Source organism: Hyperoodon ampullatus (assembly GCF_949752795.1).
Source record: "Hyperoodon ampullatus genome assembly, chromosome: 2".
NCBI classification, from domain to species: domain Eukaryota; kingdom Metazoa; phylum Chordata; class Mammalia; order Artiodactyla; family Ziphiidae; genus Hyperoodon; species Hyperoodon ampullatus.
The window spans coordinates 84,066,110-84,087,452 of record NC_136915.1 but is presented as its reverse complement, the minus strand read 5'-3'; the positions used below and the strand labels follow the sequence as shown (position 1 = coordinate 84,087,452).

The 21,343-nt window shown below is 45.0% G+C and overlaps 2 protein-coding genes across 2 annotated transcripts in view; one reads left to right on the top strand and one right to left on the bottom strand.

Moving 5' to 3' along the window:
* Nucleotides 1–21,343, top strand: part of ABCA4 (ATP binding cassette subfamily A member 4) — a gene marked incomplete at both ends in the record, with an annotated part of 128,000 nt that overhangs the window by 89,673 nt on the left and 16,984 nt on the right. Inside the window, 12 exons of the mRNA XM_079721379.1 lie at nucleotides 1,730–1,971; nucleotides 2,616–2,740; nucleotides 3,222–3,320; nucleotides 4,139–4,325; nucleotides 9,490–9,584; nucleotides 11,111–11,143; nucleotides 12,517–12,622; nucleotides 12,751–12,825; nucleotides 13,080–13,249; nucleotides 14,938–15,115; nucleotides 18,770–18,885; nucleotides 19,907–20,054. Coding sequence (XP_079577505.1) covers nucleotides 1,730–1,971; nucleotides 2,616–2,740; nucleotides 3,222–3,320; nucleotides 4,139–4,325; nucleotides 9,490–9,584; nucleotides 11,111–11,143; nucleotides 12,517–12,622; nucleotides 12,751–12,825; nucleotides 13,080–13,249; nucleotides 14,938–15,115; nucleotides 18,770–18,885; nucleotides 19,907–20,054 — 1,574 coding nt within the window. The remainder of the gene's footprint in view (nucleotides 1–1,729; nucleotides 1,972–2,615; nucleotides 2,741–3,221; nucleotides 3,321–4,138; nucleotides 4,326–9,489; nucleotides 9,585–11,110; nucleotides 11,144–12,516; nucleotides 12,623–12,750; nucleotides 12,826–13,079; nucleotides 13,250–14,937; nucleotides 15,116–18,769; nucleotides 18,886–19,906; nucleotides 20,055–21,343) is intronic.
* LOC307048625 (nucleophosmin-like) lies at nucleotides 7,651–8,406 on the bottom strand (the record flags this gene model as incomplete). Its single annotated transcript, XM_079697739.1, has 2 exons — nucleotides 7,651–7,768; nucleotides 7,850–8,406. 2 exons carry the CDS (start codon nucleotides 8,404–8,406, stop codon nucleotides 7,651–7,653), a joined length of 675 nt encoding a protein of 224 aa, XP_079553865.1.

Below are 21,343 nucleotides of genomic sequence, written 5' to 3'. Positions count from 1 at the left end.
GCAATTTCTGGTTATGATTCAGCAGCACCCTAATCTCAACACTTAAAAATATCTCTTACTTCAAACTAAGCCCTAATTTATACTTTACAAAGGGCTAAGTATCCGTTGTTTTATTTGATTGTCACTATAACCTCGTGAGGCTGGTAGGGCAGGGATTGGCCCCATCTGGGGAAACTGAGCTCATATAAGCTGGATGACTTGCCTTAAAGTCACACAGTCTTTTGAGTCTTATTATTCCCTGGTCTCAGCTCTCAAATCTAGGACCCTCAATTATACACTCCCACTGTTTCCCAGTTTTCAGGTGGCTAATTGTATTTGTTTTGAATAGGCTCTGTTTTAGAGGATGGCATTTTTCTGATCTTGTCTTCAGAGTCTGAAGGAGCCTGTGGCTGTCTATGGAGTCATACATTACATGGTACCAAGAGGGTCCAAGCCATTTCTGAAGGGTGGCTCACTGCCAGTGGCCTCTGGAGGGCAGCAGAAAGCCAGAGACAAACAGACCTGAAGCCCTCAATTCTTGTCTGGACCGTGGACTCCAGTCTGGATGGGGCATCAGGGAGAGAGCAAAGCTCAGAGGATAGACATGAGGACAGGCAGCAGCAATCCTACCGGAGGGAGGGCCATCCACAACAGACATCAAATGTGAGCCCAGATCAAGAGAAAGGAAGTGGAGATGGGACTCTGGTGCCAGGTAGTCAGTGAACCTGCAGAAGTTCTCCACCCTCTGAGTAGCAGGCCTGGTACACCGCAGGTGCCCGTGAACATTAGCTGAAAGGATGACTCAGCTGACCCAGCTCCCTTTGCAGCTGCCCTTGTCCTGAGAGACTTTAGGAGAAAGCAGCTAGGGGCAACTAGCCATGCTCTAGGCCCTCTATGTCCAACAACATATTCTGCAAATAAATATTAATCAGTGATGATAAACTATAGCTTCAACATAACAGATGACTTACAATGGTTTATAAAACACATTCACATGTGTTAGCTCATTTAATCTTCATAAAAACCTTTTTCCTGTTTTCATTTTACAGATGAGAAAACTCAGATTCAGACAGGTTGAGTCACTTAGCCAAATTTGAACATCTAGTAAGAGTCAGGATTCAAACCCAGGTCTCCTAACTCCTAGTTCATTGTTCTTTCCACTACTTCTCAGTGGCCTCTAAACATTTAGAAAGAACCAAATCAACTCTGATTTTTACTTTTTTTATGTATACAGGTTATACATGAATATATTTTGTTGTTAAATTCAAATAATACAAAAAACACTAACCCTTCCCACTTCATCCCATGCCCTTACCCAGCTCTGCCCCTGAAGCCGTACCCTCTTTTAACAATTGACAGGTATTCGTTCAGAGCTTTGCACATGTGTACACATTGTGAGTGTATGTGTGTACATAAAATGTGTTTCTTTGCATATGATAAATATGCTGTCTAACACAAATATGATCTTATTACACATATTGTTCTGCACCTTTGTTTTTTGGGGTTTTTTACTTATATGTTTCAGACCTCTCTGTCTTGTTCCCTTTAACTACTGTAGAGAATTTTAAAGCAATTTCAGGCAATTCTGTCTATAGATGATTTATATCAGAAAATAGAATTTTAAAAAGTTTATTAACCTTCCTGGCCTGATATTTTGTCACTGACTTAAATGAAGGGAAAACTTACACAGTAAGAAAACAATGATCTTGTGAATGTTTTTCTAAACTATTAATTCCATCTCCCAAACCAGGCGGCACTCAGCAGAAAAGAGACAGCCTCAGTCTCCGACACCCCTGTTTGGGTTCTAGCAGGAAGGCCAGACAGACTCCACAGGGCTCCAACGGCCACCCCACGGAGCCCGCTGCTCCCCCGGAGCAGGATGGTCACAGCCAACTTAACACGGGAGTTCAGCTGGCCCTCCAGCACGTGCAGGCGCTGCTGGTCAAGCGGTTCCACCACACTGTCCGCAGCCACAAGGACTTCCTGGCCCAGGTATTACTGCAGTCTTTGGCTGTGCTTGTTTGCCGGTGGCCACGCCTACCAGACCTCTCCCAGCCTCCCCATCCCCTCTCAGGCTTTCTGGTGCACATGGGGTCAGAAGCAGCGATGAGCACCCTCTTTAGGTTCTGTCAGCTTTGTTTCCTCCCTGCCAACCTTTGTTTCTTTTTGGTAACACAAAGCTTCTTTGTAAGTACTCTACCTCACTTAGCAGAGAAAATAGAATAATAGTGGATATGTTAATATTGCTTTTATTTTTATAGGGGAGGGTAAAGTCATGTTTTCATTCATTTTTTTGCAATGACCTTACATATCAAGGTCATTGTCCGCTTTTTCTTTTTATACTTTTTGTTCAGAAACAGAAACTCTGGTTCGCCTCTGGCTGAGCATTGGCCTACTTCAGGGTTCAGTGTTGACCTGCTTCAACCACCCTTCAAAAGTTACCAGAACATTCTGTGTTCTCCTTCACAACCTGCCTTTGCACATCCTCCCATCATGTTCCCCAGGAGACTGACCTTCTCCATCAGGGCCCAGTTATGAGGCTGCTGGATAAATGTTTAAAAGAGTGTGTGTGTGTGTGTGTGTGTGTGTGTGTGTAACATACCACAGCCCAAGTTACCATGTTTATTTTCCCACAGATTGTGCTCCCGTCCACTTTTGTGTTTCTGGCTCTGATGCTTTCCATCATCATCCCTCCTTTTGGCGAATATCCTGCTTTGACCCTTCACCCCTGGATGTATGGGCAGCAGTATACCTTCTTCAGGTGCGTAGACTCATCCTCAGACGTCATCATCCACCTCCTTGGGTTGTGGGGCTCCTGGGTCACCTGCTGCTTGGTGCGGCCCTGACCTTCCCACTCTCTGGGACAGTCACCAGCATAATAGTGGTCCTCAGGCTGCCCTCAGAAAGGAAATTAACGTGTCTGCCACTTGGGAAAGGTGACCCCCAAGTGGACATGCAAGACTGCCAGGAGGAAGGAAAGAGACGCAAAGGTTGGGTGAGTGGGTTGAAGCTCCATTTTTTGAAGTGCAGACCTGATATGGAATCAGACCACTGGTGTGTTCAGATAGCCTACCCCGCTTCTCAGGAGACCTATAGCCACCTCAAGGCAGAATCCTTTGCCTTGTTTACATGCCTGGCATGTCGTAGCCATTCAACAGACATTTGCTGAGTTGCATGTTGGCTGCTTTGTCCCTCTATCCCAGTCGCATGCCCGTCGAGTAAGCCCCTCTCACTCTGTCTAGCATGGACCAGCCAGACAGCGAGCGGCTCATGGTACTTGCAGACGTCCTCGTGAATAAGCCAGGCTTTGGCAACCGCTGCCTGAAGGAAGAGTGGCTTCCGTAAGTCCCTGCGCACCCCTGCCCTAACACCAACAGCTGCCCTGGGAGACCCTGATGGTGGGGGCCTGGGATGACAGGGTTGGGAGAGGCCCCATCTCAGTCCTGCTCTGTTTACACGAACACTACCATACCCCTGAGCAGCACTCACCCGGCCTCTCCATCAACACCTCTATGCAAGGGTGTTCACTGCCCCTCAGGAAGCCCCTGCACCACAGGACAGCTCTGTATTTCTATAGCTCTCGATATAAAAGTACCATACTGAGTTGACATAAGTCACAACTTATTTGAAAGGAATCTGAACAGAGAAGGGGGGCAGATGGGAGATGTGCCCTTGTGTGATTGGACCTAGAATGGCATTAGTTACATATATGGCCAACTTTCAATTATTGCTTTAAGTGTGGAGAAGAGAGTTCTAGAGGGCAGTTGAAATCCACCAAGAATTCAAAACGTTCAATGTAATTTTAACTGCTTCTCTCATCCAGTCTATTTCAGAGTTATTGATAAGGACCAAAACAGATTAATTTCAAAACCTCTTGTATTTGTTCTCTAAATGGCGAGAGCTGCCACCAGATAAAAGGGAGATTAAGCCATCCACAAGCTAGATAATTTTTCCCAGCCCCACCCACATCTAGCGAATCAATAAAATTCTAGTCTTGATTTTTTCTTGAGTGGAAACCAACCTCCAAGAGTAGAAGAAAATGCATGGGTCCGAGGAGGAGGAAAGGCTCAGAAGGAGAGGGTTGGGTACTAGTTCTCATTTTGAGGAATTTTTATCAACCTTGAAGCTGATTGCGGAATATGTTCTTGTCTTCCATGAGGGCGTTCCCCTGTGGCAATTCAACCCCCTGGAAGACTCCCTCTGTGTCCCCGGATGTCACCCACCTGCTCCAGAAGCAGATATGGACAGCAGACCACCCCTCGCCTTCCTGCAGGTGCAGCACCAGAGAGAAGCTCACCATGCTCCCCGAGTGCCCTGAGGGCGCAGGGGGGCTCCCGCCCCCTCAGGTACCTCCCCCTTCCAGGGGCTGCTAGGGCCCTGAGCCTGCCTGTGACCACAGCCATTGCGCCTCCTGAGTTTCTAGCCAACTAACATTTCAAACTGACAGCTGAGTGAAGGACTAAATGAGGCTCCAGGTCCTTATCACCTGGAGGAAGCCACTGACCAAAAGCTTCATTTCCACCAAACACTCCCCATTCAATCTAGTAAGAAAATATCTTTAAGTATTGAGAAAATTACACATCAGGCATGACTGCTATAGAAAAATTAGAAAATACAAGTCAGAACAAAAAAAATTACCCTATCACTTGGTGATAACCACCAATAACGTTTAGTTTTTATCCATTCAAACAGGATTATATTCAAAATGCTGTCCTGAAACCTGCTATTTTCACTTAACAACATATCATGAACATATGGCCATGTCAATAAATATACATCTACATTATCGTTTTTAATGCCTGCACACTATCCTACTGTTTGGATTTACTTTAATTTACTTAACTACTCTCATTGTTGGACATGTGGGCTTCCAATTTTTCTGTTATCAACAGTGTTGTAGTGTCCCTTCAAATGCACACTTACTAACAATTTTAATTAAGAAACTCTCCATGTGCTGTATAATTAACATGCATACACACACACACACACACACACACACAGCTAGCGACCTATGTTTTGCAGGGATAACAACAATCTTGGCTCTGAGCAGCCTCCTCTCTCAGGAGTTCTGAATGCCATAATGCATCACAGTGAGCCGCTCCAGGGGTTTCAGAGACAGTGAATGGGGCCAGAGAAGTCTCACCTTGTCTCAGGTTGATAATGGGACTCCCAGCTGACTTGCACAGAGCTGGGTCCTACATGGTCCTCTCTCATGATTTGTCAGTGAATGAACGACTCCCCATGAGGCAGTGTGGCAGGTGGGGCGAGCACCGGCATTGGCATCAGAGAGCCATGGGTGGGTTACTTGGCCTCTCTGAGCCTTAATTTCTTCACCTATAAATTGGGGATAACTGCACTTATTTCTCAGCATTATTATGAGAATTCAATGAGATAAAGAAACTATTATTTAGAAATAGTTTCAACTCAAGTGATGACAACCTCAAACTAACAGTGGATAAAATATGACACAACTCGTTTCTTTCTCATGTAAAAGTTTATGTGGGTGGTCCATGGCGTTCTGTTTTGTTGCTCCCTCCTTTCTGGTAAACAAGTCAGCCTCCTTGGCCAAGATGGCAGAATCTACTTTCCAGGCAGCAGATAGAAGAAGAGATGAAGAAAAAGGGAGGGCAAAGTGTGTGAATACACTATCTTTAAAGGAAGATTTCCAGAAGCTACCACAGAGGCACTTGCATGTGTACATCATTGGCCAGAACGGAACATCACGGGAGACTGGGAACTATCGTCTTTATTCTGGGTGTCCTTGTACCCAACAAAAAAGTCTATTCCTATGGCAAACGGCAGAGGGCAGAGCAGTAATGGGGGACAACTAAATTTTGCCACAGCGTCAGTCACAGTTGCTGGCTTGTATATAAATGATTCCATGTTTATGAACATCCTACCTTTCCCTTTTTTATGCTAAAAGCATGTACCTTTCTATTTCTCAAGCAATATATTTTCTCTTTGAATCGTAACTCAGCCACTACAGCATCACAGGGATCCCAAAAGAGGGACTCAGGGGCTTGTCTCAATTCTCAGTACCCCAGAGTACCCCAGTACCCCAGTACCTTTGCTTCTGTTGGGTTTGCGGAGGGCCCCTGTGGCAGCTTCTACTCAAATACATCCAGTGGCAGGGCACCAAGGCTGTGACCCTGTGTAGTGAGCCCTTGGCTGGAAAGGGAGGAAAGGCCAAGCATAGCTGTGAGGGGAATCATTCCTTAGTGAATCCTGACTTTAAGGCTCACTGCCTCACTTAGAAATGTATTTTCAGTGGTTAGTCCTTGGTCCCTGAGGAAAAAATGTAAAAGACTTTTAGCCAAAGTCTGGTAAAAAGCAAATCAGTTCCTGTGATTTTCTATCACTCCTGCCTCTTCTCACTATCATTCATGCTTCTCTTGGGAGCATCTGCATCAGGCATCTGCACAGAAGCTGCTCTGTGTGTGTGTGAGCGTCTCTGTCTCTTTCACACATACACACACACTTATGTTCACACCCACTCACCACACCCACTCACACACACTCCCCCATTTGCCTGGAATAAGACCAGAGAGTATGAGTTTGCTTCAGAGATGGTAAATCGTCCTCATCTGGAAAATGGGGTGGTGGCTGTGGTCTTCTCTAGGGTCCCCTCCTGTCCTAACATATTCTTTGAATGGTGTTGGGTCCTGAGGGGGAGGGAGGGGCTCCATCCCTGACTTCTGGGATACACAGAGATAAAGCTGTAGGAGGATCTCATTTGACAGAACTTTTAGAAAATATTTTGTCATAAATTCCCAGGCACCACCCATTGTTCCAGCCTAGATTCCAGCAGGGGAGCCTGACAGTTCACCTGGGTGCCATTTTCAGCTTGAGAAGCAGGTGACGGAGTGAGAAGAGCAAGGCTATGGAGTCAGACAGATGCAGATTCAAATCCTAGGTCAACCACCCACAAGTTCTAACCTGGTGCATGTTAGCTAACCTTTCTGAACCTCAGTTTCTCTGTTTATAAAAGAAGGCAACAATTCTTCTTTCACAGGATATAAGGATCAAGGGAGATAATGTAGAGCATTTAACACTGTGCCTGGCACACAGTAAGCATTCAGGAGATGCTAGTTCTCCTCCTAGTGTTAGAGGGGAACAAGGTGAAGAAAGTGAACCGAGGATGGGAGTAAAATGAGAAAGGGGCGGGAAAGACAGAAACCACGAAAAATGAAAAGAATAGTGTGATGATGGTGGTATAACACCTTTCTGATGTGTTAGAAAGGTGGCACCCTTGATACTGCAGGTTCATGATTCACCAGAAACTAAACGCTATGTATTCCCAAATTTAAAGTGATATTGCCACCTGGTGGCCAAACTCATGCACTTTTTTTTTTTTTTTTTGATTCAAATATTTATTGAGCAGCTAGGGAGATACAGAGGTGATTAAAACATGGTCAAAGAGGTGAGGCAAATCCACAAGTAATAGAAAGCAAAGTATAAGGCTTACTGAATCTCAGCAGTCAAAAGAAAGTGTTTTAGGAGATCAAGAGATTGCTTCCAGCCTGGAAGGGGGCAAATCAGGAAAGGGGACTGAGATGAAAATAGAAGACTTCAGTCTGGATTGTTGATGATACTCAGTTTGGACTACATTTGTCTCTCCTTTTCCCCTCTCCCCATCTTTGGGCTTAATTTACCAGTAGTGCCCAGGATTGTTCAATGCTCTTTTTCTATACTTGCTTGCATTTTTGCTTCAATGTCTTCTACAGAGCTAGGTCCTTTAGGTGTTTTAGGAGTTTTTTCCTGTTTTTTGAAGGATTCTTGACCTTTTGATCTTGGTGTTGATGGTCTTGAGTCTTTTCCATTCTGGTTTGATTTTTGTACATTTTTGGCTGGAATATCTTGTACAGATTACTTTACTGGAGCTTTTTCTTCAGCTTCCTCATCATCATCATCATCGTCGTCATCTTCATGATCATCTTCATCTTCATCAGCAACAAGTTTTACTTTTTTATGTGGAACCTTGCTACCACTTCCAGGGGCAGAACGCTTTCCAGATATACTTGGGAGTGCCACATCCTCCTCCTCTTCATCTTCTGACTCCGCATCTTCCTCCACAGCTACTAAGTGCTGTCCACTAATATGCACAGGCCCTGAGCCACACTTCAACCGTAAGACCACAGGTAGTGTTATTTCAAAGCCCCCAAGGGAAACTGTTGGCTGCACAGACATTTTCAAAGTTGCCAGTGTTACCTTAATTGGACTGCCTTCATAATTCATCCCCTCTGCTTTGACAATGTGCAATTCATCCTTTGCGCCAGCCCCTAAACTGACCGTTCTTGAAGATAACTGGTGCTCACTTTCATCATTATCCACCTTACAGTGATCATCTTTGTTGGCCTTTAGTTCACAACCAAAAAGATAGTTCCAGGGCCTCAGAGGGCTCATGTCCATGTCCATCGAATCTTCCATGGGTGGGTGGCATGCACTTAGGTGGGAGAGAAGGCGGACGAAGATAAAAGACTACTGTTCCAGGGAACAGTCGCGCAGGACAGAATCACACCAGGGCTCATGCACTTTTGAATTCTCTAAAATCTTTTGATTAACTCGGAGTTCTTCTAGATGTATTCTGAAAGTGATTTGTAAACTGTAACGCACTGTTTGAATTCTTTCATTCATGTCAAAATTTATGGTGCCAGCTATATGCCAGGTACTATTCTCAGTGCTGGGGACACAACAGCTAACAAGTCAGAAAAAGTCCTGGCTCTCACAGAATTTGTATCCAAAAGGGAGTAACAGATGAAAACAAATAAACAGATTAATTGGAAAGAAAATTTCAGGTAGAGACGAAGATGTGAAGACAATACTACAGTATGTGACTAGAAATAGAAAATGCTTCTCTGAGGAATAAACTTTGGGCTGAGATTTGAATGATGACAAGTTAGCCATGAGAGGTTGTCCAGGGAGAACATTCCAGGCAGAGGGAGCTGCTGCCAAGTGCAAAACTACAGCAGGAATGAGAGGTGTGCATTTGAGCAACAGGGAGAAGAAGTGGGGAGGTGGGCAGTGGGGGTGGGTAGCAGCAGGTGAGCTCAGCCTCGGTAATGAATTTGTATCTGATCCCAGGGTTACCTGAGTGTGGTAAGCAAGGCAACTGGGATGTTCTGATTGATATTGTTAAGCTCAATCTGGCTAATGAATGGAGCATGGATTGTGCAGGGCCACGGTGGAACCAGAGACCGGTTTGGAAATGTCTGTAGAGGTCCAGGTGACAGGTAGGTGGAGGCTTGGTTTAGGGTGATAGTGGTAGAACTGGAGAGATGCTGATGGACTGGAGATTTATTTTGAAGTGAGAACTGTCCTGTGTCATCAGTGGAATAAAGAAAAGAGAGGGTTCGAAGGTGACTCCCACATCATTGCTATGGGAACTGGGGACATGCCGGTGCTTTACTTAGTATCTTCCCAGTAGCTGAGTCTATAAATAATTTTTGGAAGAGAACAAGAAATTTCACCTCAAATTCCAAAGTAATTAATGCAGATATCTCATTGCCTCAGAGAATACAGCGCAGCACTGAAATTCTACAAGACCTTACAGACAGGAACATCTCCGACTTCTTGGTAAAAACGTATCCTGCTCTTATACGAAGCAGGTAAGAAGAGACCTTTCTATACTTTTCATCCTGGCTCCCTGTGGGCAATATTAACTAGGGACAGAAGATAATTTCCTCTCATGATTTATCAACAATCAGGGCAGTGGAATTTTTTCTTTTTCCTAATTTGAGAGCCTCATCCAATAGAAAAAGCAATGGAGGCATATACAAGTCAAATGGAACTTATGATTAATCTTGCTTTGTTTTTTATTTTGTTTAGGACAAGCAGTTAACATTTAAGCCATGAACTATTACAAGTAAAATAAGAAAGTATAGAATTTGTCCAAAATACAGCCTCATATTTTAATTAGTTAAAAAACAGAGGTGCCTCATATTTTAATTAGTTAAAAAAAACAGAGGTGAAGTTTGAAGGGAGGAAGGAGAGTAAGGGGGAATGATAGAGACAAAGAGAGAAGCAAGAGGGAAAAGTAAGAAGCAAAAAGGAGAAAGGAAACAATTAGACCAAGATAGGAGAGAGGCAGTGGGATAGTCTGCATGAGCCCACAGGTTGTCCAGGTTAACTGCACCTGTCACACTCTAACTGTGAATTATCATCTGTATCACTGCCCTTTCAAATGCAGCTCTGCAACTGTTCTCACAAGCCGCACCCCGGGACTGCTTCAGCAGTCCCATCAGAGCAAGCAGTATGACAAGAGCATGCTATGGAGAGAGGATTATAGGGGACCCTGATCTGGGCCCCATGCTCTCTGGAACTTTAAAATAAAACATACTGTCTAATTTTAGTAGTATTTACAGTTACTTTCCCTCCCAGTCCCTCAACAAGGGATAAATGGACTCAGCTAACTACAACACATTGCAGATGGTGAAAGCAGCTGTTAAGAAGGCAGTGCCAAGCCAGCAGTTAGCAAAATGAAGAACAGCATCCAAGCACAAAAATAAAAAAAGGGTGCATAGAATCTATTCAATAATGCAGTAAACAACGACCATCCCACACTTTGTTCTCAGAAGCAAATTTGCAATATGGAATTTTGAACTTTGTGCTTAATGACAACGATAGTTCATGGGGCTGAACTATGAGGACTTGAGTTGGTATCTGCATGTTTCCTATCTTGTAATTTTGTCCCTGATTGACTGGAAGTCAGTCTCTTAACTTAACTTTGGGCTAGGAGTAATTCAGAACTTCCTCCAAGTGTGCAGGTGATTATGAAAGTCTAGTTCTTACAGGATGGAAGAAGGGAGGGCTGCAGCCTTCACTCCATGCTGGCATGGTCATTGCCATATTTTCTGGGTCCAGATCATCTGACAAGTGACCTTACAACAGGGCCACCCAGAAAGCCCTGCAGGCAGGATGTGACTTGGACAGCCAGGATTGGAAAAGATCAGTCCTTTCTCCACATATTTATTCAGGCTCGGCCCCTGGCCTGGGAGGTTTCCACATTGCTTGGACATCAGGAAATGCAAAAAATGCCCCCGAAGACTGGGAGACCCCAGTGAGTGTTTGGGGAAGAAAGTTAACACTACTGCATACTTGTTGTATTCATTGTATGATTTGTTTTGGCTTTCAGTTTGAAGAGCAAATACTGGGTCAATGAACAGAGGTAAGAAATTATTTTTGTAAGAAATTAAAATCTCAGAGTGATCTATTTAAATTCATTGCACATAAAAAAGCCACACCTCAAAGTCATGTGGATGAGCTGTTCTGTATGTGCTCAGGAATTCATAAGACATGTCTTGAAGGATACATAGCTACACACACCCTGGGCCCAGAAGATGCTCAGCAGTAGATCTCCTTGGAGGGCATAAATGAGAGGTGATGCTCCCTGAAGAGGAATTCCAGAGCACTCTCACTCCAGGCAGGTTCTAAAACCTCCGAGCAAATAACAGTTTAGAACAGGAGCACATGTAACCTAAGCCCTGGCACTCCTTGGCCCATTCCTTTTAAGCCTCAGGGCGTCTGGCCCAGCCCCAGACTCACCCCGTTCCTGAGGCATCCTGAAGGTTCACATGGTTCCCAAGGTTGAGAATCCTCTAGGGATGGTCTAGGAGTGAGCCCGCCTCCCGGGCTCCCTCAGGAACAGTGCCTCTAGAATGAATGCAGAGCTGATGTTGACTTGACTTCCTGGGCAAATTCTAGACCATAAAAGTGAAATTCAGCTTTTAGAATTGTTCCCAAGAGGGAAGTGAGGGACCTCAGCTGAAGCAGAAAGGCGAGGGGACAAGTTGAGTCCCTGAGAAATAAAGTTCTTCTCCTCTGCCTTGCCTGTCCAACAAATTAATTTTGTTTGTTGAGGAGTTTGGCTTTTATGCCGCCATTGAAGGGTTTTAAGCCAAAGAGTGACACGCCCACCGTTTCTGAAGACTTCCAGAGCAGTGTGGAAGATAGGTTAGAGTGGGAGGGACCCAAGGCTAGGATCCAGTTAAGCACTAGAGCAGGAGTCAAGGCAGGGGTGGATGAGAGGCACCAAGAGAGGCACGGCAGGACTGGACCAGTTTCGATGAGTCCAGCACACCAGAAGTACCTGCAAAGTACAGAAGCAGCACAGAAAAAGAACCACTGGTAGGGGTGGGAGAAAGTCAGGGAAGACCTCAAAGAGACGATCACATAGGACAGATGAGCTGGAAAGGCACCCGGGGAAACTCGAGCCCTGCGAAGGCAGAGAGACACAGAGGCAGCCTGGACCACTGCGAGCTCTGGAAATGATTGCATGGCCGGAATGGGCCACTGGAGGGAAGGCTTGAGGAGGGGTGAGGTTGGAGAGGTGCGCAGACACCAGGCTCAGAAGGGGTCAGTCCTGGAGGCAGTGAGGAAGATGTTAAAGCTGGTTTGTAAAGGGGTGCTATGTTTCCCGATGGGCCAGATAATTCCTGCAAAAATACACACTTTCCTACTGAAACTGAGAGCTCTGGCAACCACGAGGCACACACACATGGTTCATGGCACAGGTCTGAGGACTTCTTGCTCCCTTGTCAGGTACGGAGGAATTTCCATTGGAGGAAAGCTCCCGGCTCCCCCCATCACTGGAGAAGCCCTTGTTGGATTTTTAAGTGACCTTGGCCGGTTAATGAATGTGAGCGGGGTATGTAAACAGACTGGAGATTTCATAGGACTTTCAACTTGCCAGTTATCATGAAATAGAAATGATCATGAGTGCTAAGTGAAGGGGGGAAAAAAAAAACCTCTTCCTTGTTTATTATGGTTTTCCAGGGCCCTATCACCAGAGAAGCCTCTAAAGAAATGTCTGCTTTCCTTAAACATCTAGAAACTGAAGACAACATTAAGGTATTGGCCCTGCACAATCTGCCCTAGAGTTAAAAACTCATGTGAGCTGGTTGTTTTATTTTTATTTTCCCACCTTAATTAAATTCCATCCCTCCTCCTGCTTAAATCTGCATGGAATGTCTCCCAGCGGCCAGAACCTTCCTCCCTCTCACATTCTTTTTCCTGCAGCTCATTTTTTCTTTAAACAGCTGCTGTTAGTGCAGAGTCTCCTGTGTAGTAGCAGAGCCTGACAGAGCCACATCTCCGCCCTCTAGGTGTGGTTTAACAACAAAGGCTGGCATGCCCTGGTCAGCTTCCTCAACGTGGCCCACAACGCCATCTTACGGGCCAGCCTGCATGAGGACAGGAACCCCGAGGAGTATGGCATCACCGTTGTCAGCCATCCTCTGAACCTGACCAAGGAGCAGCTCTCCGAAATTACAGTGTAAGCTACTGCAGCCCCGGCCTCACAGCTTTCTAGTCACCTTCTCCACTCTAAACACCCCGAGAGGATTTTCACTAGCAGAAGCTGCTGGGCTGGATAGCAAGTTTGTTTAATCACACACACACACACACGAACATAAGACTTCGTGTGCCAAACTGCTTGGCCGTTCTTTCTCCTCATATTTATTTGGAAAGTAACCATATGTTTGGTTCCGTTCCCTTTTGGCTCTTGATGACACATTGCTCCTGGAGCTTACACAAGTACTCTCCTTTCCAGTATGCAAAATGATTGCCAGGAACTGGGAAGTTCAGTAAATCTTTCATCGCCCCGGTAGTAATTATCTTAGATTCCAGTAATTTCCTCCAGACAGTCAGGCTTTGGACATGTCGACAGATCCTTACCTTCCTAAAGCCTAGGCCCAGCTTCAAGCAGTAGAAACCTCACTCTTTTGCAATTTGTAGCATGTTTGCCTTATTCGAGGCCTACATTTGGTGAGAATGCCTTTGTTAGAGCAAACTCCTTCTGGAAGGCAGTTAGGGGACCCAATATACTCCAAGTGCCCTGAACGTGCCCAGGGTCATGGCTAAACTTGGGTGGGTCCTGGGTCCTTGGGACCTTCCTCAGGACACCCTCTGAGGCCCTAGACTGAGGAAAAGTAGTCTATGTCCATTCTCACTTAGCCCAAGTTTCTATACCTCCTGCCAAGCCTCTTGAATATGAAATATGAGAGAGGAGTCTTTTGTGATTATAAAAATAAGATATAACATAGTATATGTTAATTAAATAAAGTTTATAGAATAGAGTTTTAAGAACTTAGTATTTATAACCCAACACAGGTTAGGGTGTTTCCTCTAAACATTTTTGGGTGTTTCCTTCCAGTAATTTGTTCTAATCTTTGTGTGTGGATCAAGCTATTTGTAATTTTAACAGGGCAGCGACTAGCACATATGGTGCCTTTGTGGGAATTAGTAAAAGGTGCTCCTTTCTCAAGGCGGGCACTGGCTTACACCAGAGTGCATGGCTTGTATGTGAAGGTTGGGTTGGATTTCAGCCCACACTTTCCCCCTTAGCCAGATGCTTTCTATCTGATCTGGGAAAGAGTGAATAAGATCCAAGATCCTGTATAATCAGCCTGTTCCCTTTTTACTTAAATTTATGTTATAACGTAACATTTCCCTATGTTATGATGTTTCTTGAAAGCATGATTTAACAAGATAATTTAAATAAATTAAAGATAAATTTTTCTTTTAAAAATTTATTTCTTTTCACAGACCCTATAACTATCTACATAAAAATTCAAGAATATCTATAGACAAATTATTAGAACTAATAAGAGCATTGCAGTGCATGAGATTAATGTAAAAATCTGTTTCTATACACAATCAACAAATAATTAGAAAATGTAATAAAAAGAAAATGTATCTAGACTTTTATATTAACAGGGGACAATATTTGATATTAACCTTAATATTCAACATTAATGTAAAACAGGAAATGCACAAATATCCATTTACCCGTGACCCAGTTTGATTTACACAGTTAAGTGAGCTGACAAGCTTCAGGCTGGGGAAGGGGATTCTGGAGGCGGTTCCCTGGCATTGGTGAGGGCTTCCGAGAGCCTGACTTTGTTCTTCTCCTGCTTCTGCTCCTCCTTCACCTCTCTCCCTCTGTCTCCCGTCCTTCTGCAGGCTGACCACTTCTGTGGATGCTGTGGTGGCCATCTGTGTGATTTTTGCCATGTCCTTCGTCCCTGCCAGCTTTGTCCTTTATTTGATCCAGGAGAGGGTGAACAAAGCTAAGCACCTCCAGTTTGTCAGTGGAGTGAGCCCCACCACCTACTGGCTGACCAACTTCCTCTGGGACATCGTAAGTATCAGGACCTAGCACCTCCCTCACCCCCATGGGCCCAAGGTGGGTGGGCGTTTGTGTGTGCTCTGACTGAAGGGATGTGGCAGGGTGGGGCTCTCGTACCGCCAGGGCTGCTGGAAGGTGATGTGCCCAGGGCCCAAGCTGGGGAAAGATGCAGGGCACAGCTTAGCAACTCCTGAGTGGGAACTCTGTAGGCCCTGCACAAGGGGCCTTCTGATGCACCAAATAATCACTGCTCTGCAGCACTGAGGCTGGCCTTCCTGAGAATAACTGGGAGCTGAAGAGATGATATCAAGAGGCCCTTCACATACATCCTCTTGTTAGGTCCCACCCCACCCTCAAAGGGGTAAACTGGAAACTGCCCTGTGGTAGAGTTGCCAGATAAATAAGGGGCACCCAGTTCAATTTAAATTTCAGATAAAACAATGAACAATTTTTAGTATAAGTGTATCCTAATCCCCCCCTGAAATATGGCATTCTTACACTGAAAAATTTATTGGTTGTTTGTCTGAAATTCAAATTTAATTGGGCATCCTATATTTTTATTTGCTAAATCTGGGAACCCTATCCAGTGGCCTTATTTTGCCTACCCAACCAGAACTTCACTATATTAGATTAGCTACCACTTGGGTGAACATGAAGAAAAAATTATTTATCAAATCAACAGCAGACTACCACCTCTCTCACAATCAGGATTGGTGGGGGAAGAGAGGGGTCGGGATGGGTTACCTTACGACAGGCCACAGGGTCAAAATGACTTGACAGTGAAGGCCTGGTTATAATGTGGGAGTTGTTATGACACTAACTCCAGTCTATTCCAGGCGTCTTGGGGAACAAGATGTTTTGTTTTATCTCAGCATTCTAAGACTAACGTGAGTCTCCACTTCATGGTGATGATAATGTATATCACAATGGACACCAACACAAACAACTTTTTCCACTATGACTTTTAATAATGATGGCAAATATCTTACTCAACTTACTAAGCAGCCATCACTTAACAATATGAAGCCAGAAATCTTCAGTACCAACTAATCTTCCCTCCTCTCTTCTGTCTACATGAGGAAACACTTATGAACACATGGGGAGGAGGTCAGAGCCAATAAACCTCACTTTGGATGAGAACATCCCTTGCAGCCACCCAAGTTGGCCCTGTGCTTAAAACATGAGAGGAGCTAGGCTCACCTGCACTGAAAAGCTATTAAAGTGCTGGGTTTTTGCATTCAACTTTTTTTTTTTTAAGACAAGGAATAGAATTAACACCTGGGGCTGACCCATGTGTGTGCCTGACTACAGACAGAGATCTCTGAGCCTAAGGAGAAATTGGTGGACAGAAGGACAGAATGGGTGTCTGAATGGGAGATGACACTAGCAAAGTAGACACTTGGCAGCCTAATGAAGGGTTTGGAGACAGTGACTATGATGCCAGCAGGCTTCCTGATGCTCTAGAATTTTAAGGCTGGCCTGGAATCTGAACTCAAGGAGCTATGGTATTGGAGCTAAGCACCCTCCTTAGGCAGTGGCAAAAAGATAACATTGGCCTGGGGGTCATTGTTGAATAAATGAACAAATACTCATTGTTTATATCATTCACGCAGCGCATATATGATGCTGTAAGTTCTTATTTTTTTATATATCATCTGTTTTTCTTTTCTTTTAAATTAAGAAACAACCACACACTTACAGAAACGTTGTAAACACCGTTCAAAACTCTTTTCCTCAGCCATTTGAGAGTAACTTCCAAACAAGATGTCCCTTCATACACACATACACATACACACCCCAGCACCTCCAATGTGTACCTCTTACAAACGAAGACTCACCCTATACAATCACAACACAACTGTCGACATCAGGAAACTAGCACTGATGTATCACTTCCATCTAACCCTCAGAGCCCACCCAAGTTTCGTCAATTGCCCTAATATTGCCTTTTATAGAAAAATAGCTAGCTCAGAATCATGCATTGCATTTAGTTGTCCTGACTCTTTAGTCTCCTTCAGCCTGGGATTGTTCTCAGTCTTTCCTTGACACTCATGACTTGACACTTTTGAAGATCATAGGCCAGTTATTTTGCAGAAAGTCCATTAATTTTGGTTTGCCTGATGTTTCCTCATGATTGGATTTGGGTCATGGCAGCAGTTTCATGAAGGGATGCTCTGTCCTGCTCCCTGCATCCTGTCAGGTAGCTTCTGATTTCAATTTGTCCTGTTACTGATGATGGTCACTTCAGTTACTTGATTAAGATGGTGTCTGCTGAGCTTCTTCACTGTAAAGTTACTTTTTTCCTTATAATTAATAAGAATTTAGAGAGATGTACTTTGAAGTTATGTAAATATTCTGTTTGTTTGTTATCAAGCTTTCCATTTATTCATGTATTTATTTATGCCTGTATGGAGTTGTGGTTCCTGTGTTAATCAACAGACTACAACCTGATACCATTCTTACTGATTTTGGTGCTCAGATTATCCCCAGTCTGGCCAGTTGGAGCCACTTCAAGCTGGCTCCTGTGTCCTCTTGACTTGTGTCCCCACGTTCATTGAGTACCTCCAAGTTCTCTGCCCAGCAACATGTTCCTCCCCACAGCCCTACCCTGGAATCAACCGTCTCCCCCAAGGAGCTCTGGTTCTTTCCAGGGGAAAATGTCCCTCAAAAACCAAGATCTCAGTGTTAGATATATTCACTGGTCCCAGGCCTTCTCAGTGGAGAGAACTAGGTGAGATATGCAGGTATATATACAGACATACACACATTTACATCTATACTTCTCTGTCTATCTATACACTGAACAAAACACTCACTAAAACCACTAGTTCCAATCCAGCACCACAGGCTCCCTCTGGTTTTCTGTCTTTCCATATGTTTAACTCCCTTCTGCACAAGTGAGAACCTGGTTTCTGTTGCCCTTGACTCATGTACCTACGTGAGCAGTACACCTGTGTGTAATAAGCCCCCATCTCTGCCCTCACCCTCTCCCCTGTGTGGACACGCTCCTCTCCGTGCTCCAGCCACCCGCCATGCACAGGTCCTCCTCATGCTGCTCTGGCTCTGATATCCCGCAACAGATTAGCCCCCTGTAAAGACACCCTCCTGACTCCACTGGGGCTCCAACACCGCACAGCAGTCCACCTCCGTGGATGCCCTTCTCACTCTTCTTAGGCTCTCATTCTGCTTGGGACCACTCTGACTTCTCCCTTCCCCCCCACCCCTCCATGGCTGCCCCCATTTCCCTGTCAAGCCTGCTGGCTTTAGGACTTAATTCTGTACAAAGGGAAGGGAGGAAGTGATGTGAGGCCAAGGATTATACTTTAAGTTTTTCTGAATTCTGGAGACATGCTTAGAAAGTAGAATCAACAGGACTTTGAGATTGATTGGAAGGAGAGAAGGAGAGATCAGGTGGAATTTTATAATTCATTCTTTCAAAAGATACAGACTGTACCCTCCCTCTTGTGTAGGGAGGTGGGGGTGGCATGGGGTAGGAGGACTAAGGACAACTTAACATACGTTCGCTAGCCAAGAAATGTTTAGACGAATAGAATCAGAATCCCAAAACGTAAGTGCTGGAGGAGGCTGGCCCAGCCCTCATTTTGCAGAACAGGAAGCAGAGGTGCAGAGAGGTTAAGTGCCTCCCTCCCTTCTTCTCTCTTCAAGATGAATTACACTGTGAGCGCTGCACTGGTGGTGGGCATCTTCATCGGGTTTCAGAAGAAAGCCTACACTTCTTCAGACAATCTTCCAGCCCTGGTCGCACTGCTCATGCTGTACGGGTGAGTTGTGTGGGCCATTAGCTGATGTTGCCAAAGGGAAGCCAGGGGAGGAGGCTGCAGTTCTGACAGAAAACCAGGGTTTGCAGTGCCAAAGTCAGCTTCCAGCTCCCAGCAGGGTCTGCGGCTGCTGACCAGGAATCTGTCTGGCTTCTGTCTCCGACTCCACGTACAGAGGGATTCCTGCAGCTCAGTCCACTCATCCACTTGGGTACGATGGAGACGCCCCACAGGGCTTGAATCTTAATCTTTCACTCAAACTGTGACCTGACCAAAGTCTGGGAATCTATCACTCCCCACTTCCTCACTCAGCTCTGACTCTCATTCATCTGTGGCCAGTCCATCCATCTCAGTGTCTCCTGTACCAGCCAAGGGTTATTTGCACATGGGAGACTGCACCTGAAAAGCTGCTCTGGGTCAGGGCCAGAGGATAACACAGGGATTAAGTCTAGTAGAATTATAGAGCATGCAACTTTATATCCAGGCCCACCACTTACTATGTATGTAACTATGGGCAAGTAATTCACCCCATTTGGGCCTCAGTTTCCTCATCTGTAAAATGGAGATCATGATACCTGGCCCTACCTATTGGGGGCCAGTAGAGTCTTGCCAGAGCAATGGTCTCCATTCATCTCTCTTGGAAATGAGAATTCAGGAACCAGTGTGACTGTGACACGTCAGCTACAATGAACTATGAGCCTGTTGGGATCTCAGCCCAGCTTTGCTGAGCCAGACTAGAGTGGGAAGAGCACTCCTATGTTATGTGAGGCTTTATCAGTTACAAATACATTCACAGCTTTTGCTTCTTACAAAAACTCCGTGAGGTGGTCAGGAAAGGCATTGTTATCTCCATCCAAAGATGAAGAGCAAAGACCAAGGGAAGAAGTATCTCTTCGGTTTCCCCAGGACTCTCACCAGTTCAAACATACCACCCCATGTGAGAGGGGAATGCATTATATCTAGGGGTACAGTAGATGGAATGGAAATTGGAACTCCGTCCACTGTGTTGTGTCACTTCACACAGATGGGCAGTCATTCCCATGATGTACCCAGCATCCTTCCTGTTTGATGTCCCCAGCACAGCCTATGTGGCCTTATCTTGTGCTAATCTGTTCATCGGCATCAACAGCAGTGCCATCACCTTCATCTTGGAATTATTTGAGAATAACCGGGTAAGCATGACTTTCTCAGCTTCTCTGTTTGATTATTAGGATAGTGGAGAGTGTGATGGTCAAGCAGAGCCAGAGGCAAGCACTGTGTCTGTACAATCTTAGTGTATAAATGAATGTTGCTTCTTCCTTTCCTTTATCCTTCCCTCCTTCCCTTCTTTCCTTCCTTTCTTTTTTTCTTTAAGCTCCTTGGTCATTTGTGTGCTCTGAGTGTCATGGTTTTCTGAGCCCTTTCTGCAAGTTATAAATGACCTTTCATAATCCTAAGCTTTTAGATCTTCTTACTTCTTCAAGAAGGTTTCCTTGGGGACTTTGGGTGTTAGGTTTTATACACACACACACACACACACACACACACACAGAGGTAATACATTCATGTGATTTCAAAATTTAAAAAGAACAGAAAGGCGTACAATGAAAAGTCTCCTTCCTACTCCTGTTTCCCACTCACCTAGTTCTCTTCTCCAGAGACAGCCTTTCATATGAGTTTCTTATGTGTTCTAGAGACATATAAGCAAATACATATATAACCATTCTCCCAATTTCTTACATATATTGTAACAGAGTAACATATACTATTGTACATGAAAATTAATCCTGAGGTTAGGGTTAGGAATTTGTAGTGCTGAGTGACTCATTTTTATGAGCTATGAAGTTCAGTTGTCCCGTTCACACCCCCAGACTTCTCCTTGCCCAGAAAGAACTGACAAGAATGAATCCTAAAAACAGTGGTGGTGACTACAGGGTTGTCTTTGCTCCACAGTCCCTCTCCCAGTCCCCCGTGTCTGAGCCCTGGCCATGACTGTCCTGGGAACATACCCAGGGATCGGTGGGCTCTCCTGTGTGCCTGTGTCCCCAGCACCTCTCTAGCCTTTCCCTCTCTCAGAAGGTCTTTGAAGTTGAGAGGGTTGGTACCAGCCAGAGCATCTGCATAGACGTCCTGTGGCCCCTGTCCCCACTCCTGCCTCTGAGCCCTGCTGGGAAGACCGAAAGTAAACCCGCACTAACCACCCAGTCCAATGGCCTCCTGAGAGCAACTCTTTCCCTGACCTTGTCAGGCTTTCTGTGGCCACTAAACAAGAAGCAAAACCCCATCTGTCCCATGACTGATAAAAAAACGTACCATGTGACAGTCAGACCCCAGAAGGGAGGTGGATGAGAATACAGACTCTGCCAATGGTCAGAGCATCCTGGAAGACTGAAAATGCTGCTCTTCAGAGCTGTTTTTGTCACAGGCTCACAGCTCACTAAGTCTTAAGCGAGTGTGTTACTTCAGAATAATTAAATAGCTT